General features: G+C 42.2%; 1 protein-coding gene across 3 annotated transcripts in view; it reads right to left on the bottom strand.

Annotated features, from left to right (window-relative positions):
- LOC140478860 (dynein regulatory complex protein 9-like) overlaps positions 1-21,054 on the bottom strand; it is a 57,018-nt gene continuing 35,964 nt past the window's right edge. For 2 of the 3 annotated variants that reach the window (XM_072572398.1, XM_072572396.1), the window contains 2 exons: positions 13,997-14,098; positions 1-521 (listed from right to left, as the gene is read on the bottom strand). In XM_072572398.1, coding sequence (XP_072428499.1) covers positions 387-521; positions 13,997-14,098 — 237 coding nt within the window. In that variant the 3' untranslated portion in view covers positions 1-386. The remainder of the gene's footprint in view (positions 522-13,996; positions 14,099-21,054) is intronic. The other variant, XM_072572399.1, reaches the window with a different exon arrangement.

Below are 21,054 nucleotides of genomic sequence, written 5' to 3' on the forward strand. Positions count from 1 at the left end.
TTCACAGGATTGCACAAATAATGATTTATTGGGAAGTATGGATGTACAAAGGGATTTCGGTGCATGGCACACTGGGCACTTAAAGGAGACAGGCAAGTATAGCAAGCAATTAAGGAGGAAAATGGCATATTAGAGGTTGGTGGGGTTTGAAAATTAAAATACTGTGGAAAAGTCATAATAGAGCATTAAAACATTGAAAAACATGTCCCTTTCTTTAAAAGTCCTATTGTGATTGCCACCTGATTTTCAATAAATTCAACTTTTCTTCAGTCAATTCAACTTAGTTAAGCAATTTTCTTTCTTCAATTAATTTGTATTCTCTAGTAATACCTTATTTTTGCACAAAATAAATAATTTGATGGATAATGAACATGCACAAAAAAGCATCACTTCTTATCAGTTGGCTTCCCTTTTCCCTTTCCTTTGCCTTTTCCCTTTCCTTTGTTCTCTCCTTTTTTTTTAATGTACTTATAGATTCCGATTCCTCTGCGAACCATGACTCCTCGCCACCACGATTGGAGCTGTGAGGAAAATAAAGATAATGTTTCATACAACCATAATATCCTTCGATTTTACTTTGTTTCAGATTCCATTACAATCTAAATAAAAATATTGGAATGGATTTTATCAATATCCTCCCATCCCCTGAATTGGCAATGGGATGTGGAGGCCAAGTACCAGCTTCTTCCAATCAACAGCTGTATACCAGTGACGGTTGGATCCTTTGCCATTTTGGGAGATTATCTCATAAATCTCAGCAAGTCATCCTGCAGGTTGCGACAGGACCTTTGACTTGAGCACTCTGTACCCATGGGTGGAGTCCCCTAGCAGCAATGTGTCTCATGGTACGCACACTGCATACCCATCGAAATCTCCTCACTCTAGTACCCCTTCCTGTCGCCAGTCTGGCCCTGGCAACCTCAAACCACATGTTACTGATTATGAGGGTGAAGTGATACCAGGATATTCTCCTATTGCAAACACACTAAAGTGTGCCCATTGCCCTTCTGCAAAACTGGTATTACAACTGACTGGTGGCATCTGAGGTAAGGCAAGGCCCTTGCCATTCTGATAAAATTGCAAATGTACCTAAATCTTTATGTATTGTAATAATTGTACACCAGCAACCCAGAGGTATCTCAGGAACATAAAGTGGCAGCCGGATCTTGGGCAACAAGGATGAATCTTAAGCGGGGTTTGGTAAGATTTTAATAAGTGATTGTTACAGGGGACTGTCCTGTCGGACACAGACAGGAGATTCTGCAAGTGAGTGAGAATTCAGAATGGTATGTTGCCTTTCCGGTGCCAGGGTCAAGGACATCTCAAAGCAGTTGCAGCATATTGTCAAAGAGGAGAATGAAAAGTCAGATGTTGTTGTACACATTAGTAAGAATGATATATGGGTAGTTCTTCTATAACATTATAATGGTGTTCTTGTGCAGCCCTGCATTATAGAAAAATCTTGCTTTCTGCTGTAGGAAAGATTTTGGAAAGGATTATAAGAGATGGGATTTATATTTCATCTAGCAAGCAGCAATTTGATTTCAGATAGTCAACATAGTTTCGTCAAGGGCAGGTCATGACTCACAAACCTCATTGAGTTTTTTGAGAAGGTGAGGTTAGGGTAGTTGACGTGGTATACATGGACTTCAGTAAAACCTTTGATGAGGTTCCACATGGTAGGCTGTTGGAGAAAATGCAGAGGTATGGGATTGAAGGTGATTTAGCAGTTTGGATTAGAAACTGGCTTTCTGAAAGCAGGCACCGAGTGTTGGTTGATGGAAAATATTCTGCCTGGAGTCCGGTTACTAGTGGTGTGCCACAAGGATCTGTTTTGGGACCATTGCCAGTTGTCATTTTTATAAATGACTTAGACGCAGGCATAGGTGGATGGATTAGTAAATTTGCAGATGACACTAAAGTCGGTGGTGTAGTGGACAGTTTGGAAGAATGTTACAGGTTGCAGGGGAACTTGTATAAACTGCAGAGCTGGGCTGAGAGGTGGCAAATGGTGTTCAATGCAGCTAAATGTAAGGGGATTCACTGTGGGAAGAATAACAGGAAAGCAGAGTACTGGGTCAATGGAAAGATTCTTGGTAGTGTGGATGTGAAGAGGGATCTTGGAGTCCATGTACATAGATCTCTAAAAGTTGCCACCCAGGTTGATAGTGCTGTTAAGAAGGCATACAGTGTGTTGGTTTCATTGGTAGAAGGATTTGAGTTCAGGAGCCACAATATCGTGCTGCAGCTATACAAAGCACTAGTGCAGCCGCACTTGGAATATTGTGTACAGTTCTGGTCACCATATTTCGGGAAGGATGTGGAAGCATTAGAAAAGATACAGAGGAGATTTACCAGGATGTTGCCTGGTCTGGACAGAAGGTCTTATGAGGAAAGACTGAGAGACTTGGGTCTGTTCTCATTGGAAAGAAGAAGGCTAAGGGGGGATTTGATAGAGACATACAAGATGATCAGAGGATTAGATAGGCTAGACAGTGAAAGTCATTTTCCTAGGATGATGATGTCAGCTTGTACGAGGGGGCATAACTACAAATTGAGGGGTGATAGATTTAGGACAGATGTCAGAGGCAGGTTCTTAACTCAGAGTGGTAAGGACATGGAATGCCCTGCTTGCCAATGTAGTTAACTCAGCCACATCAGGGAGCGTTAAACAATTCTTGGATAAGCACATAGATGATGATGGGATAGTGTAGGGGGAACAAGCTGAGAATAGTTCACAGGTCGGTGCAACATTGAGGACCGAAGGGCCTGTTCTGCACTGTATTGTTCTATGTTCTAAATCACATTTCAGCCAACACATGTTTTAAAAGCTTGCACTTTAGAAACAGTGTCTCCGTTTCATCAGTTATATTACAGTCAATTTGTATTACAAAGCATGCGTTCTAGCAGAACGACCTGTAGTTAGGAATAGGGTTGAGGCTTTGCAGAGTGAATAGAGGAAGTTAGGAGATCTGATGTATTTAAGAATAACAGGTTGTAACAAGGGATTTTAACATTTCAAACAAAGACTGGGACTGCCAGTGTTAAGGACTTGGATGGTGAGGAATTTGTTACGTGTTCAAGAAAATTTTCTTGATCAGTATGTCGATCTATCAATTAGAGGGGGAGCAAAACTTGACCTTGGGAAATAAGGCAGGGTAAGTGAATGAAGTGTTTGTGGTGGAGCACTTTGGGACCAGTGATCATAATTCTATTGGTTTCAAAATAGTTAAGGAAAAGGATAGGCCTTGTATGGAAGTTTAAGTGCTAAATTGGTCTAAGGCAAATTTTGACAGTATGAGACATAAACTTTTAAAGTTGATTGGAGCAGTCTCTTCAGAGGTAAAGGGACGACTGGCAAGTAGGAGGCTTTTAAAAGATAACGAGGGTGCATTGCCATTATATTCCTGTTAGAATGAAGGGTACAGCTGGTAAGAGTTGAGTAGAATGGATGAATAAAGATATTGAGGTCAAGAATAAGGAGGCATATATTATGTAAAGACAACTGGGATCAAGTGAATCTTTTGGAGTATCAGGGGGATAGGGGCATTCTTAAGAGGGAAATTCGAAGGGCAAAAATGGCATTTGGTATAAAGTTAAGGATAATCCAAAGGAATTCTACAATGACATAAAGAGCAAAAGAGAAACTAGAGAGAGAATAGGGTCCCTTAAAGATCAAAGAGGTGTCTATGTGTGAACCTAGGAGATGAGTGACACACTAAATAAATATTTGGTGTCAGTTTTTACAGTGGAGAAAGACGTGGAGGCTAGGGGACTCAGGAAAATAAATATTAATGTCTTGGAAACAGTCCACATTACAAAGGAGCAGATGCTGGAGATCCTTTTTTTAAAAAAAACCATAAAGTTAGATAAATCTCTATCTAAAACCTGATCAAATTTATCCCAGGACGTTGTGGAAGCTTACAGAAGAAATTTTGGGGCCCCTACAGAGATATTTGTATCATCTACAGCCACGGGTGAGGTGCCAGAGGACTGGAGAGTGACTAATGTTATGCCTTTATTTAAGAAAGGCTTTAAGGAGAAGCCTCGGAACTACAGACCGCTACTCTGACATCAGTGGTGGGTAAGTTCTTGGAGGGGATTCTGAGACAGGATTATGTGCTTTCAGAGAGGCAAGGACTGATTAGGGATAGTCAGCATGGCTTTGTGCATGGGAAATCATGTCTCTCAATCTTGATTGAGTGTTTGAATATCATAACCAAAACGATTGATGAAGGCACAGCGGTAGACATTGTCTATGTGGACTTTATTAAGGTTCCACGTGGTTGACTGATTAATACAGTTAGATCTCATGGGATTCAGGGAGAGCTTGCCAATTGGAAACAAAATTGGCTTGATGGTAGTACATAGAGGGTGGTGGTGGAGGGTTGTGTTTTGGAGTGGAGGGCTGTGACCAACGATGTTCCACAGGAATCAGTGCTGGGTCCACTGGGTGTGTCATTTATATAAATGACTTAGATAACAATGTAGGAGGTATTGTTAGTAAGTTTGTGGATAGCACCAAAATTGGTATAGTGGATAGTGAAAAGGGTTATTTAAAATTACAAAGTGATCTCAATAAATTGGGTCAATGGACTGTAGAGTGGCAGCTGGAGTTTAATTTGGATAAATGCCAAGTGTTGCATTTTGGTAAAACAAACCAGGGCTGGGCTTGTACAGTTAATGATAGGGTCCTGGATAGTGTTATCGAACAGAGAAACCGAGGGGTACAGGGACATAGTTCTTTGAAAGTTGCATCACAGGTGACAGGGTGGTGAAGAAGGTGTGTAGTATGCTTGCCTTCATTGCTAACACCGCTGAGTATAGGAACTGGGACATCATGTTGAGGTTGTACAAGACGTTGATGAGGCCACTTTTATGCGCCGTTCTGGTTACTATGCTGAATAAGGATATTATTAAATTGTTCAAATTAGTTAAATAGCAAAGCCCATTTTTATTAGCAAAGCACTGATAAAGTTCAAGGCATTAATTAAACTGCTCGTAAAAGCAAGGTGGGTTTACTGTTCCCATGGTGTCACTTTATGTTTCCATGTATGCTGTATGCTTATTGGACTTTGCACACAGACACCAGATTAAAAAAAATGCCAGAAGATGAAATTTGCTAAATTTGTTTACATTTCATTGATCCTGGCTTTGCTTTGTTTTTTGTTGTCTTTTGTTACTTTCATTTCACTCTCCTATTTTTATATCCTCCTGAGTCAGAAGCTCTGAGGCTTCATGCCAACAAGCCGCTGACAAATTCAGGAAATGTTATCCTCCAACATTATTGGAAGCATGTATCTCTTACTGAGTCAGGAAGCTGAGGCTTAAAATATTGTATGCCTGTTTTCATGTCAGAAATATGATGAGAGGCTGCCAGAGATGTCTTCTATAAAATGCTGCTGTTGCAGGTTAATGTTAAATTGCAATGGAGAAAGTATATTGTGTCAGTTCCAAATCTGAGTCTTCTCTTCCTGGACCTCTTGACCATGTATCAGAGAGCCTGAGAGAATCAGATCACAGGGCTCATGAACTCCCCTCTGCACCTACTCAACATCCTAAATGCTACTACTTCCACTACCTCCTTCCACTCTCCATCTCTGTTGAATCTGTTCTGATCATGTCATATTCTTAAGTTGTATTTTTCCTCAGCCAAGGATTGAACAGAATAACTTGCACCTTTTCCAATGTGAACCCAGTAACATATCTCTTTTCCCTCCCCCTTGGCTCTTTCCATCACTTCCCTTGACATCTAGTCCACTTCGATTACATCTAACATATTTTATTTATCCCCAAACATCTTCCTATGCAACTATAGCACATACAACTTTCCAATCACCTCTTCTCACATTGCTGTCCAATGCTCCAAACATTCCTGAATGAGATAGTAATTACAGTAGAATTGTTAGTCATATTAGCTGGTTTACAATACAGAGTATTGCTAACACGCGAGTTCAATTCCTGCACCACATGAGATTACCATGAAGGACTCTCCTTAACCTCTCCCATTGCCTGAGGCATGGCAACCCTCAGGTTAAAGACCATAAGGAACAGACATGCCATTCAGTCTCTCAAGCCTGCTCCACTTTTCAATAGGATCATGGCTGATTTGTCATTCCTCATATCCACTTGCCCGATGATTGTTGATTCCCCTACTGATCTGGAATCTATTTATCTCAGCCTCAAATATACGCAAGAAGTCTGCCTCCACAGCTCTCTCTGGAAGGAGTTCCAAAGACTGTCAACTCTCCAGGAGAAGAAATTCCTTCTCATCTCAGTCTTAAATTGACACCCCTTTATTCTGAAACTATGCCCTCTCGTTCTAGACTCTTCCATCAGGGAAAACATCCTCTCAGCACTTAGTCTGTCAAGCCTCTTAAGAATTCTATATATTTTGATGAGATCACATCTCATTTTTCTAAACTCCAGTGAGTAAACTCCCAATCTGTTTAACCTTTGCTCCAAAGACAGTTCCCCCATACTGAGGCTCATCCTTGTGAACTTTCAGTGAAATAATATCCTTCTGTAAATAAGGGGACCAATGTTGCTCACAGTACACCAGATGTGGTCTCACCAGCAGGTTATACAATTGCAGTCAGACTTTGCTACTCTTATACTCTAACACCCTTGAAATAAGGGCCAGCATTTCATTAGCCTTTCTGATTGCTGACTGAAACATCACCAGTAGCATCTCTTTAATGAGACAGCAGCCAGTAGGATGATAGTGACTTTACCTTTACATACTTCCATCAAGTCATTAAAATATGCTGCACAAAAGCATGGGACCTAGCATTGAACCGTCGGAAATTCCAGTGGAAACAAACTTGTAATTGCTTCAACCTAGTACACTGCATTTGCTGCTTATGGTGATGAAACCTCCTTTAAATAATAAAGACCAAAGTTTATCAATCAACGCCATTCCATTTCAAATATAACCCCAAGTTCCAAGGCGCATTCCATATTAATTCCTCATGCCTTTCCCATTCTGATCTGGTTGTCTTTTCCGTCAGTGCTTTCCAATTGAGTTCAATTTCATGGGAAGCAACTGCATCCTTTCCTCCTTTCAATTTGTAAACTTCTGGCTTTAATGGTGAATTTAACAATAAAACACTTCAAGTTAGCTCCCAGTTTCTGTCTGGCAGGTATTACTATGAGATGGGGCTACTATTATTCTGCCAGAGTGACCCACACCATCAATGTAACATGGATTTACATAGAATGTACAACAGAAAACAAGGCCAGGTAGCCCATTGTGATCCACACAAGCCTCCTTTCACTTTACTTCATCTGATCCATGTTATTTTCCTCCTCATGCACTTATCTACCAATGAGTCTAGCTCATAAATTCTTTCAAATTGTGAAAATGTTCAATATGGAAATGAAGGGAAGATATTTTCACTTGTAGAGGAATCTAAAACTAGGGTTCATAAACAGGCATGAATTTTGACTTGCACTTTGCTTGTCCCAGTTCCCTGAGACACAGCTTTGTTGACTTTGCTAGATTTTTATGTTGGAATTTTTACTTCTCTCATTGCCACCTTCTGAATTACTAACATATTATCCATGGCTCATTAAAATTTAATTCCTCTCATTAGGTTTCATAACACTTCATACTAATATTGCCTGTATTTAGCAATCCAGTGTTTTGTACTCAGGAAATTTATAGAGCAATTCTATTTCTTCGCGTATATGTATTATCTTTCACTCTGCTCTTTTTATTTTATTTGTGAACGCTGTTAGTCCATCTATAATAGTTAACAGTTCTGATTATATAGTTCTACACACAAATCATCAACTTACCTGTTTCTGCATGACCTGCTGAGTGTCGACAATTTTTAATTTTGTATCATATGTATTGCTTTTTATTTAAATAAGCTGAATTTTATTGTGACTTTGCTAAACCACAATGTTGTTATGTTTCTAAAAATATTAATTGGAACTATTTGAGTGAATGGTACATTGTTGATTGAATTTCCACCGTGGAGATGGAAGAATAAAAGATATTAGGGGATCAGTGATAGCAGGCCAGGGAAAAAAACATGCAGGCAGTTACGGACAATATTTGTGCTGGTACAACAGTTCCCCGCCACATCTGAAAACTGTCAGTTCAAAGGATGTCACCTCCATTTTGGCAGGTGGTGGAGGGGGAAAGAGAAAGGTGGGAGTGTCATACTGGAACTTCAAGCTCCATTACTCATCAAAAGGCTGCAGTCACAGCTGATCCCAATCCATAAAAATTTCCCTCCGTCCTGGTGACTCTTGTGGCACAGCAGTACTGTCCTTACCTCTGAACCAGGAGAGTTTTCCCTCAATCATAAAGGACGTGCCAGCCTAAATCTCAATTGTTTCTTTGTTGATGAGCAGGCCAGGGAGGATAGAAACTAGGAGCAGGGAATAGGCCATTCAGTCCATCAAGTCTAATCCACGATTCAAATAGGGTCATGGCTAATCCTCTATCCCAATGCCATATTCCCACTTTACAAACTGTATAATTATATCTGTCTTTGTTCGTCTCCACAGACCTCTATGTTAGAAAATTTCCCAGGCTCACTGCCCTTTGAGTGAAGAAATCTTTCCTCATCTCAGTCCTATATGGTCTATTTGTATGAGAAGACAGTGTTCCCTGCTTCTAGACTCCCCAGTAAGGGAAATCATCCTCTCTGCATCTAGTCTGTAGAGTCCTCTTAGAATTTTATACATTTCAGTCAGATCTTATCCTTCTAAACTCTACTGAATAAAGGCCCAGTTGAATCAATCTATTCTTATTGGAAAATCCTGCCATCCCTGGTATCAAGCTCGTGAACCTCTGCTGTATTTTCTCTATGGCACTCATATCTTTTCTTAGGTAGGAAGACCAAAACTGCATATAATATTCCAGCTGTGGTCTCACCAAGCAGTAAGACATCCCTATTTCTCAACTTAAACCCTCTTGCAACAAACACCAATAACCATTTGCCTTCCAGTTGCTTGCCTGACCTACCTGTCTCATTGATTGGTATATGAGGATATCAAATCCCTTTGTAAATCACACTTCCCAATATGTCGCCATTTAAATAATACTTGCCTTGTTTTCTACACTTTTCAAAAGACTGCTGAAAATCTAAATAAATTACATCCACATGTTCTCCCTATCCTACCAGTTAAATCCTCAAAAAATTCCAGTAAATTAGTTCAGCATGATTTGCCTTTCATAAACCCATGCTAGTTTTTTCCAATCCTGCTAATGCTTTCAAAATGCTCTTTTTTTTTTATTATAGACTCAAGTACTTTTCCCACTACTGATGTTAAACTAACTTGTCTACAGTTCTCTGTTTTTCTTCCTCTCCCTCTCTTTGTAACTTGTGGGGTTATGTTTAACACTCTCCAAATGAAGGAACTGCAATAGAATTTGTAGTATTTTGAAAGATGACCACTCATGCATCCAATATTAACAGCACCGCTTCTTTTAGCACTTTGGCACGTAGTTATCAGGCCCTGGAGATTTTGCAGCCTTTAATCCCTTTCACTTCCATAGCACCATTGTTTTTTTAACGAATGCTGATTTCCTTGAATTCTGCCATTTCACAAGACCCTCTGTTCCCAAACATTTCTGGGTGGTTAGTCATAGAGTCATAGAGATGTACAGCATGGAAACAGACCCTTCAGTCCAACCCGTCCATGCCGACCAGATATCCCAACCCAATCTAGACCCACCTGCCAGCACCCGGCCCATATCCCTCCAAACCCTTCCTATTCATATACCCATCCAAATGCCTCTTAAATGTTGCAATTGTACCCGCCTCCACCACTTCCTCTGGCAGCTCATTCCATACATGTACCACCCTCTGCGTGAAAAATTTGCCCCTTAGGTCTCTTTAATATCTTTCCCCTCTCACCTTAAACCTATGCCCTCTACTTCGGGACTCCCCGACCCCAGGGAAAAGACTTTGTCTATTTATCCTATCCATGTCCCTCATAATTTTGTAAACCTCTATAAGGTCACCCCTCAGCCTCCGACGCTCCAGGGAAAACAGTCCCAGCCTGTTCATCCACTCTCTGTAGCTCAGATCTTCCAACCCTGGCAACATCCTTGTAAATCTTTTCTGAACCCTTTCAAGTTTCACAACATCTTTCCAATAGGAAGGAGACCAGAATTGCATGTAATATTCCAACAGTGGCCTAACCAATGTCCTGTACTGCCACAACATGACCTCCCAACTCCTGTACTCAATACTCTGACCAATAAAGGAAAGTATACCAAACACCTCCTTCACCATCCTATCTACCTGCGACTCTACTTTCAAGGAGCTATGAACCTGCACTCCAAGGTCTCTTTGTTCAGCAACACTCCCAAGGACCTTACCATTAAGTGTATAAGTCCTGCTAAGATTTGCTTTCCCAAAATGCAGCATCTTGCATTTATCTGAATTAAACTCCATCTGCCACTTCTCAGCCCATTGGCCCATCTGGTCCAGATCCTGTTGTAATCGGAGGTAACCATCTTCACTGTCCACTACACCTCCAATTTTGGTGTCATCTGCAAACATACTAACTGTGCCTCTTATGCTCGCATCCAAATCATTTATGTAAATGAGAAAAAGTAGAGAGCCCAGCACCGATCCTTGTGGCACTCCACTGGTCACAGACCTCCAGTCTGAAAGACAACCCTCCACCACCACCCTCTGTCTTCTACCTTTGAGCCAGTTCTGTATCCAAATGGCTAGTTCTCCCTGTATTCCATGAGATCTAACCTTGCTAATCAGTCTCCCATGGGGAACCTTGTCGAATGCCTTACTGAAGTCCATATAGATTACATCTACTGCTCTGCCCTCATCAATCTTCTTTGTTACTTCTTCAAAAAGAATAATCAAGTTTGTGAGACATGATTTCGCACGCACAAAGCCATGTTGACTATCCCGAAGCAGTCCTTGCCTTTCCAAATACATGTACATCCTGTCCCTCCGGATTCCCTCCAACAACTTGCCCACTACTGAGGTCAGGCTCACCGGTCTATAGTTCCCTGGCTTGTCTTTACTGCCCTTCTTAAACAGTGGCATCACATTTGCCAACCTCCGGTCTTCCGGCACCTCACCTGTAACTATTGATGATACAAATATCTCAGCAAGAGGCTCAGCAATCACTTCTCTAGCTTCTCACAGAGTTCTTGGGTACACCTGATCAGGTCCTGGGGATTTATCCACTTTTAACCGTTTCAAGACATCCAGCACTTCCTCCTGTGTAATCTGGACATTTTGCAAGATGTCACCATCTATTTCCCTACCGGCCAAATCTTCCATATCCTTTTCCACAGTAAATACTGATGCAAAATATTCATTTATTATCTCCCCCATTTTCTGTGGCTCCACACAAAGGCGCCTTGCTGATCTTTGAGGGGCCCTATTCTCTCCCTAGTTACCCTTTTGTCATTAATATATTTGTAAAAACCCTTTGGATTCTCCTTAATTCTATTGGCCAAAGCTATCTCATGTCCCTTTTTGCCCTACTGATTTCCCACTTAAGTATAGTCCTACTTTCTTTATACTCTTCTAAGGATTCACTCAATCTGTCCTGCCTATACCTGACCCATGCTTGCTTCTTTTTCTTAACCAAACCCTCAATTTCTTTAGTCATCCAGCATTCCCTATAGCTGGGTAAAAACAATGACTGCAGATGCTGGAAACCAGATTCTGGATTAGTGGTGCTGGAAGAGCCCTTTATTCCTGATGAAGGGCTTTTGACCGAAACGTCGATTTCGAAGCTCCTTGGATGCTGCCTGAACTGCTGTGCTCTTCCAGCACCACTAATCCAGAATTCCCTATAGCTACCAGCCTTCCCTTTCACCCTGACAGGAATATACTTTCTCTGGATTCTTGTTATCTCATTTCTGAAGGCTTCCCATTTTCTAGCCGTCTCTTTACCTGCGAACATCTGCCTCCAACCAGCTTTCGAAAATTCTTGCCTAATACCATCAAAATTGGCCTTTCTCCAATTTAATACTTCAACTTTTAGATCCGGTCTATCCTTTTCCATCACTATTTTAAAACAAAGAGAATTATGGTCGCTGGCCCCAAAGTGCTCCCCCACTGACACCTCAGTCACCTGCCCTGTTATTTCCCAAGAGTAGGTCAAGTTTTGCACTTTCTCTAGTAGGTACATCCACATACTGAATCAGAAAATTGTCTTGCACTCACTTAAGAAATTCCTCTCCATCTAAACCTTTAACACTATGTCAGTCCCAGTCGATGTTTGGAAAGCTAAAATCCCCTCCCATAACTACCCTATTATTCTTACAGATAGCTGAGATCTCCTTACAAGTTTGTTTCACAATTTCCCTCTGACTGTTGTGGGGGGGGGGGGGGGGGTATAATACAATCCCAATAAGGTGATCATCCCTTTCTTATTTCTCAGTTCCACCCAAATACCTTCCCTGGATGTATTTCCGGGAATATCCTCCTCAGCACAGCTGTAATGCTTTCCCTTATCAAAAATGCCACTCCCCCCTCCTCTCTTGCCTCCCTTTCTATCCTTCCTGTAGCATTTGTATCCTGGAACATTAAGCTGCCAGTCCTGCCCATCCCTGAGCCATGTTTCTGTAATTGCTATGATATCCCAGTCCCATGTTCCTAACCATGCTCTCAGTTCATCTGCCTTCCCTGTTAGGCCCCTTGCATTGAAATAAATGCAGTTTAATTTATTAGTCCTCCCTTGTCCCTGCCTGCCCTGACTGTTTGACTCACTTCTGTTCTCAGCTGTACCCGTCTCAGATCGATCTCTTTCCTCACTATTTCCCTGAGTCCCCCCCCCCACCTTACTGGTTTAAATCTTCCCAAGCAGTTCTAGCAAATTTCCCTGCCAGTATATTAGTCCCCTTCCAATTTAGGTGCAATCTGTCGATCTTGTACAGGTCACTTCTACCCCAAAAGAGATTCCAATGATCCAAAAATATGAATCCTTCTCCCATACACCAGCTCCTCAGCCATGCATTCATCTGCTCTATCCTCCTATTCCTGCCCTCACGAGCTCATAGCACTGGGAGTAATCCAGTACCCTTGAGGACCACTTTTTTAAAATTTCTGCCTAACTTTCTGTAATCTCCTTTCAGAGTCTCAACCTTTTCCCTTCCAATGTCGTTGGTTGCAATGTGGACAATGACCTCCTGGCCCGTCTCCCCTGTGAGAACATTCTGCACCCTCTCTGAGACATCCTTGATCCTGGCACCAGGGAAACAACACACCATTCTGCTTTTTCTCTGGTGGCCACAAACGTCTGTCTGTACCTCTGACTACAGAATCCCCTAATACAATTGATCTCTTGGAAGTCAAAGTACCCCTCATTGCATTAGAGCCAGTCTCAATACTAGAAACTTGGCTGTTCGTGCTACGTTCCACTGAGAATTCCCAAAAACGCATACCTGTTTGAAATGGGTATACCCACAAAAAACTCCTGCCCTAGGTGCCGACCTCTCTCACCCATCCTGGAGTTAACCCATCTATGTGACTGTATCTGAGACTTTCCCCCCTTCCGATAACTGCCATCCATCACATACTGTTGCTGTTGCAAATTCCTCATCGCTTCTATCTGTCTCTCCAACCGATCCACTCGATCTGATAGCATTTATGGCAGATATAATCTGCAGTAACCCTCAAACTCTCTTTAAACTCCCACATCTGACAAGAAGTACATATCACTGCAAAGGCCATTTTTGCTCCTTCACAATCTACAGACCCAGAAAATAACACCCGTGCTCTCCTTTTGTGCAGACAGAATTGCGTCTCCATGTTGGTGCCCAACCTGCCTCTGTAGCTTCCACTTCTCCCACTGGGCTGTTAATTGGACCTGTAACATCAGGAGTCTGCCTCTTTTTCTATAAAAAGACCACAAGCACGGGAGTGGCCAAAAAGAAGGCCACCTCCCAAATATACAGCCAGGCAGCAAGAGTTGGATTGTGCTGGTCCCAGGCCTTCATTCTCATCCGATGTTTCATATGTTTAAGTGAAATTCTTAAAAGTAATATTACCTTTACAATGCTTTTAAATTCTAACTCTTCTCGTGTTCTTTTCTTCCATTCGTTCTCCCTCTCGACCCTATCCTCAATTATTACTCGCTCATAAGTCAAGTACTGAAGGTATATAATGAAAAGTATTAGATTTTTAAAAATTCTTTCTATTACTTATATTAATATGAAATAAAATAATAAATAAGCAGTCCATGTTACAAAAAATATGATATATCAGCCCTCAAAAATAAAAAGATATTTAATCCATGTGCTCCTTGAGCAGTGTAGTGAAACAATTATGGCAGTTATCTTCTCCCCTGGCTTACTATCCCTTTGTCTGCCTAAGCCTTTTTCCTGTCTCACTTCTTCTCTATGCACCCTCCCTCCTACAAAGTCCCCTTCCATCAGTATCAATACCACTTTTTAAAAAAAGGTTCTCAGTACTGAAGTAAACATCACTGGACTCAAAACGTTAACTATTTTCTCTCCACAGATGCTGCAAAACCTGCTGGATTTGTCCAGTAAATTCTGTTTCGAATTTGGATTTTCAGCATTTGCAGCTTTTTGTTTTACTTTATATGCCTTTGTTGTACATTGTTATGCAGTCTTAAGTTTTGATTTTTTTTGTTCCCTGTCACCTCCAGTCAGGGGCACAGCAAACGAAGGGCCACGCTGCAAGTGACTTGTATTCAGTCATGGAATAAATTTCACACAGTTGGAGCTGAGCAGAGTTTCCTCCAGTGAAGAGATTCTGGGAGAGAGTAGGGAGTTGAAGGAAAACCGAAGCCAAAGCTTAAAATGAATCAAAAAAAGTCAGTGATGTCACATAGGTAATTGATGTGAGTATTGCAAATTCACTTTTTCACTTTAAAGAAATGGTGGTGAGTCACATCCAGTACTAGCTATCTGTTAATATTTCTAATTATAGTAATATAAACCAGACAAATGAATGATTCAATTGAACTAGATACAGAACAATTATTGAATTGACTTAATGATAGCAATTAATTAAAGAGATGAACCATTTAGATATTTTAGGTTGGGCAACATTGTGGCTTTGGAGAATGCACTCTTTTGGGGAAACTGATAGGCGTGTCTGTGTCTTACATATAATTCATATCTTGCCTCATGATGCCACAATTACTGAGGCCATTGAGCACTCTTAAATAGGGAGGATGAACAGCCAGAGGTAATGTTCAATTTTGGTACCATCAACATATGGTAATAGGGTCTTTCTGGAAGTTGTAAGAAGCTAAGGACACCTCAAAGGCAGTAATTTCCAGATGACTATTGCACTTGTCAGCATAGAATTAGGTTGCAGTAAACAAATGCTTGCTTGGACAGATGGTGAAGGAAGCAGAGTATTAAATTCCTGAGACATTGGGAAGGGTTGTGGATAAAGTGAGGCTGTGCAGGCTTGATGGGTTGTGCTGCCTCAACAGAGGTGGAACCAATGTTCTGTCAGGACATTTTACTCGTACTGTTAGAGTATGTAATCTAACTTGGTAGTGCATATAGGATTGAGTTTTTTTTATCAGTAATTGGTTATTGCTTAATTACGTGCAATGATTAACCAAACAAGATGTCAATATTGTTTCATTGTGATCAAACTAAGACATTGGTGTTACACCAGCTGCAAACCTGAGTGAGATCTGCCATTTGGCCCCAAGTTAACATATATTTGATGCTGGAGGTGACACACTTTTCTGGCTTGCTTTATTATGGAATAAATGTGAAAACATTTAGTACAAAACAGTTTTAGGTTTCAAGATACATCTATCTCCTCAATTGGTTTAGCTTCTTAATTTAAAGCACATTAAAGAAAAGTAGCCATTTTCTTCTAAAGTATGTCCTAGGCTGAGACATTACATTAGAATTAAGTTCTGTAAGTAGTTTTATGTGTAGTTCTTGTGACTTTTTTTCCCTTCAGTAGTATGTCTTACAGTGGTACCTTGTTTCCTTGTATTATTTACCTGTAGGATGATTTCTTAACCTATAACCACGGCTGTACAGATTTAATACAGTGATAAAGTTTGATTTCTGATAATGTTATGGGTGGCAGGGTGGCTTTGTGGTTAGCACTGCTGCCTTACAGCACCAGGGACCTGGGTTCGATTCCAGCCTCGGAAAACTGTCCGTGTGGAGTTTGCACGTTCTCCTCGTAGTTGCATGGGTTTCCTCTGGGTGTTCTAGTTTCCTCCCATAGTCCAAAGATGTGCAGGTTAGGTGAATTGCTCATTGTGTTAGATGCATTAGTCAGGTGTAAATATAGGGGAGGGGAATGAGTCTGGGTGCATTACTGTTCAGTGGGCCAGTGTGGACTTATTGGGCCGAAGGGTCTGTTTCCATACTGTAGGAAATCTAATCTAATCATGTGGTCTAATGAGAATCCAATCTTTCAGAATCAGTTGGAAATTTTAAAAACTAAATAAGTAAAATAGAGATGCCAGGTCAGGTGATCTGTTGTCACTGATGTGGGGGCTGGTGGACCTCATTGTTCATAGTAACCACATCTGTAGCAAGTATTTACTGTGGAAAAGGACGTGGAAGATATTGAATGTAGCGAAATAGATGGTGACATCTTGAAAAATGTCCATATTACAGAGGAGGATGTGCTGGATATCTTGAAACACATAAAAGTGGATAAATCCCCAGGACCTGATCACGTATATCCTAGAACTATGTGGGAAGCTAGGGAGGTGATTGGGCCTCTTGCTGAGATATTTGTATCATCGATAGTCACAGGTGAGGTGCCAGAAGACTGGAGGTTGGTGCCACTGTTTAAGAAAGGTGGTAAGGAAAAGCCAGGGAACTATAGATCAGTGAGCCTGACGTCAGTCGTAGTCAAGTTGTTGAAGGGAATCCTGAGGGACAGGATGCACATGTATTTGGAAAGGCAAGGACTGATTAGGGATAGTCAACATGGCTTTGTGAGAAATCATGTCTCTCAAACTTATTTGAGTTTTTTGAAAAAGTAGCAAAGAAGATTGATGAGGGCAGAGCGGTAGACGTGATCTCCATGGACTTCAGTGAGGTTCCCCATGGGAAACTGGTTAGTAAGGTGACATCTCATGGAATACAAGGAGAACGAGCCAGTTGGGTTCAGAACTGGCTCAAAGGTAGAAGACAGAGGGTGATGGTGGAGGGTTGTTTTTCAGACTGGAGGCTTGTGACCAGTGGAGTGCCACAAGGATCAGGGCTAGGTCCACTACTTTTCATCATTTATGTAAATGATTTGGGTGTGAGCATAAGAGGTATAGTTAGTAAGTTGCAGATTACACCAAAATTGGAGGTGTAGTGGACAGCGAAGAAGGTTACCTCTGATTACAACAGGATCTTGATCAGATAGGCCAATGAGGAGTAGCAGATGGAGTTTAATTTTGATAAATGTAAGGTGCTGCATTTTGGGAACGCAAATCTTAGCAGGACTTATACACTTAATGGTAAGATCCTCAGGAGTGTTACTGAACAAAGAGACCTTAGAGTCACAGGTAGATAAGATAGTGAAGAAGGCATTTGGTTTGCTTTTCTTTGTTGGTCAGAGTATTGAGTACAGGAGTCAAGAGGTTATGTTGCGGCTGTACAGGACATTGGTTAGGCCACTGTTGGAATGCTGGCTGCAATTCTGGTCTCCTTCCAATCGGAACAATATTGTGAAACTTGAAAGGGTTCAGAAAAGATTTACAAGAATGTTGCCAGGGTTAGAGGATTAGGGAGCTTTAGGGAGAGTTGAATAGGATGGGGCTGTTTTCCCTGGAGCATTGGAGGCAGAGGGGTGACCTTAAAGAGGTTTACAAAATCATCAGAGGCATGGATAGGATAAACAGACAAAGTTTTTTCCCTGGGTGGTGGAGTCCAGAAGTAGAGGTCATAGGTTTAGGGTGAGAGGGGAAAGGTATAAAAGAGACCTAAGAGGCAATGTTTTCACGGAGAGGGTGGTGCGTGTATGGAATGAGCTGCCAGAGGAAGTGGTGGAGGCTGGTACAATTGCAACATTTAAGAGGCATTTGGATGGGTATATGAATAGGAAGGGTTTGGGGGGATATGGTCCAGGTGCTGGCAGATGGGACTAGATTGGCTTGGGATATCTGGTCGGCATGGACGGGTTGGACCAAAGGGTCTGTTTCCATGCTGTACATCTCTCTGACTCTATAAGTGTTTATTCTTTGTAGAACTCTGGCTCAATGTTGGTGAGCTGGAGTCTGAAATTCAAACACTGTGACACATATGGGAGGCAGAGAGTTCCTTCAATGTATTTCAGCAGACAGTCATACCCTTAGATTAACTACCTTGAATTCTGTGGGAGGGTGTGAGGGCGGTGGGGGTGGGGCATCAGTGACATGGAAAATTACAAAATCTTAGGTAAAGGACAAGGCAGTCCTTCAAAGGGAAGCTGTCCTGGAGCAGCAGCTGATGCCGGTGATGCAGTCATGCAGAATGGTCTGCATGAGGAGTGAGTCCCGAGTGCAGAATGGTGCGTGTGAAGCAGTCCCGCAGAGCGGCCTGAATGAGGAGTGAGTCCCAAGGGGAGAATGGTGCAGGCGAATGAGTTCCGCAGAGTGACCTGAATAAGGAATGAGTCCCATGTGGGAAATGGTGCAGGGGAATGAGTCCCGCAGAGCGGCCTGCATATGAGGAGTGAGTCCCGAGTGGGGAATCGTGCAGGGGAAGCGGTCCCGTAGAGCAGCCTGCATGAGAAGTGAGTCCCAAGTAGAGAATGGTGCAGGGGAGGCGGTCCCGCAGAGGGTCCTGCATGAGGAGTGAGTCCTGAGTGGTGAATGGTGCAGGCGAATGAGTCCCGCAGAGCGGCCTGCATGAGGAGTGAGTCCCGAGTGGAGAATGGTGCAGGGGATGCATTCCCGCAGAGAGGCCTGTGTGAGGAATGAGTCTGGAGTGGAGAATGGTACGGGGGAAGCGGTCCTGGAGCACTACCTGCATGAGGAGTGAGTCCCGAGTGGAGATTGGCACGGGGGGAGCAGTCAAAGAGCAGCTGCCAGCGCAGGGAGCGAGTCCCAGGCAGAGGCCAGTATGGAGAGTGAGCCCCAGAGGAAAATTATCTTGGAGCAGCTGAGAACTGGTGTGGAGCTGGCTGGACTCTTGGAGCAGAGTGGGGGCAGTTGTTGGACTGGAGTCTGGGGTGGGTGGGCAGACCATGTGTCGGAGCCCCTGCGTTGAGCTATTGCAATGTAATGTTTATTTGTAATTTATTTATCTGACTGTAATGTCAATTCTTTAACTATGTCTTATTTCTAACTTATTCTTTAAACACTGTAAAGTAACTCAGGTACTTTTCTTCCTTATTCCTCTTTTGTATCTAAGATTTGTACCTAGGTACTTGTACCTAAGATGGCACCATAAGAGGCGACATTGTGAAACTTTTCAAAGTATTCCTGTAATTGAATGCATGTCACAGGAAAGACATTCTGTTCTATTCTACAGATATGCATGAAGGTTACTGATTGGGTTGATTGTTACCAGAAAATAAGAGAAAAGGACAGAACAAAATGTGTGAACATCATATTGCACCAAGGACTCTCAAAAGTGTCAGGAAATTTGATAATAGAATGAAGGCTTTGTATCTGATTGTACAAACATTTGGAATAAAATTAATGAGTTAACAACAAGAGGTGAGGCCATACTGGATTTGGTTCTGGGTAACGAACCAGGCCAGGTGTTAGAATTGGAGGTAGGTGAGCACTTTGGGGACAGTGACCACAATTCGGTGACTTTTACTCTAGTGATGGAGAGGGATAAGTGTGCATTGCAGGGCAAGAGTTATAGCTGGGGCAGGAGAATTATGATGCGGTGAGGCACGACTTAGGATGCACGGCTTCGAAAAGTAGGCTTCAAGGCAAGGGTGCAATCGATATGTGGAGCTTGTTCAAGGAGCAACTATTGAGTGTCCTTGATAAGTATGTACCTGTCAGGCAGGGAGGAAAGGGTCGTGGGAGGGAGCCGTGGTTTAATAAGCAATTGGAATCCCTTGTTAAAGGGAAGAGGGCGGCCTATGTAAAGGTGAGGCGTGAAGGTTCAATTGGGGCGATTGAGAGTTATAAGGTAGCCAGGAAGGAGTTGAAGAGAGAGCTAAAAACAGCAAGGAGGGGACATGAAAAGTCCTTAGTTGGTAGGATTAGGGAAAACCCAAAGGCTTTCTATAGGTATGTCAGGAATAAAAGAATGACTAGGGATGGAATAGGTCCAGTCAAGGATAGTAGTGGGAAGTTGCGTGTGGAGGCTGAAGAGATTGTGGAGACACTGAATGAATACTTTTCGTCAGTATTCACTCAGGAACAGGACATTGTTGCCGATGTGAATACTGAGTCACAATTAATTAGAATGGACGGCTTTGAGGTATGTAGGGAAGAGGTGTTAGAAATTCTGGAAAGGGTGAAAATAGATAAGTCCCCTGGGCCTGATGGCATTTATCCTAGGATTCTCTGGGAAGCAAGGGAGGAGATTGCAGAGCCATTGGCCTTGATTTTTATGTCCTCGTTGTCTACAGGAATAGTGCCAGAAGACTGGAGGATAGCAAATGTGGTTCCTTTTGTTCAAGAAGGGGAGTAGGGATAACCCTAGTAACTCTAGGCTGGTGAGCCTCACTTCTGTTGTGGGCAAAGTCTTAGAGAGAATTGTAAGGGATAGGATTTATGAACATCTGGATAGGAATAATGTGATCAAGGATAGTCAGCATGGTTTTGTGAAGGGCAGGTCGTGCCTCACAAACCATATTGAATTCTTTGAGAAGGTGACTAAGGAGGTGGACGAGGATAAAGCAGTAGATGTGGTGTATATGGATTTTAGTAAGGCGTTTGATAAGGTTTCCCATGGTAGGCTACTGCAAAAAATACGGAGGTCTGGCATTGAGGGTGAGTTGGAGGTTTGGATTAGGAATTGGCTGGCGGAAAGAAGACAGAGGGTAGTAGTTGATGGTAAAGGTTCATCTTGGAGTGCAGTTACTACCGGTGTTCCGCAAGGATCTGTTATTGGACCATTGCTGTTTGTCATTTTTATAAATGACCTGGAGGAGGGGCTAGAAGGTTGGGTCAGCAAGTTTGCGGATGATATGAAAGTTGGTGGAG

This window comes from Chiloscyllium punctatum, chromosome 6, assembly GCF_047496795.1.
Source record: "Chiloscyllium punctatum isolate Juve2018m chromosome 6, sChiPun1.3, whole genome shotgun sequence".
In the NCBI taxonomy this organism is placed as follows: Eukaryota; Metazoa; Chordata; class Chondrichthyes; order Orectolobiformes; family Hemiscylliidae; genus Chiloscyllium; species Chiloscyllium punctatum.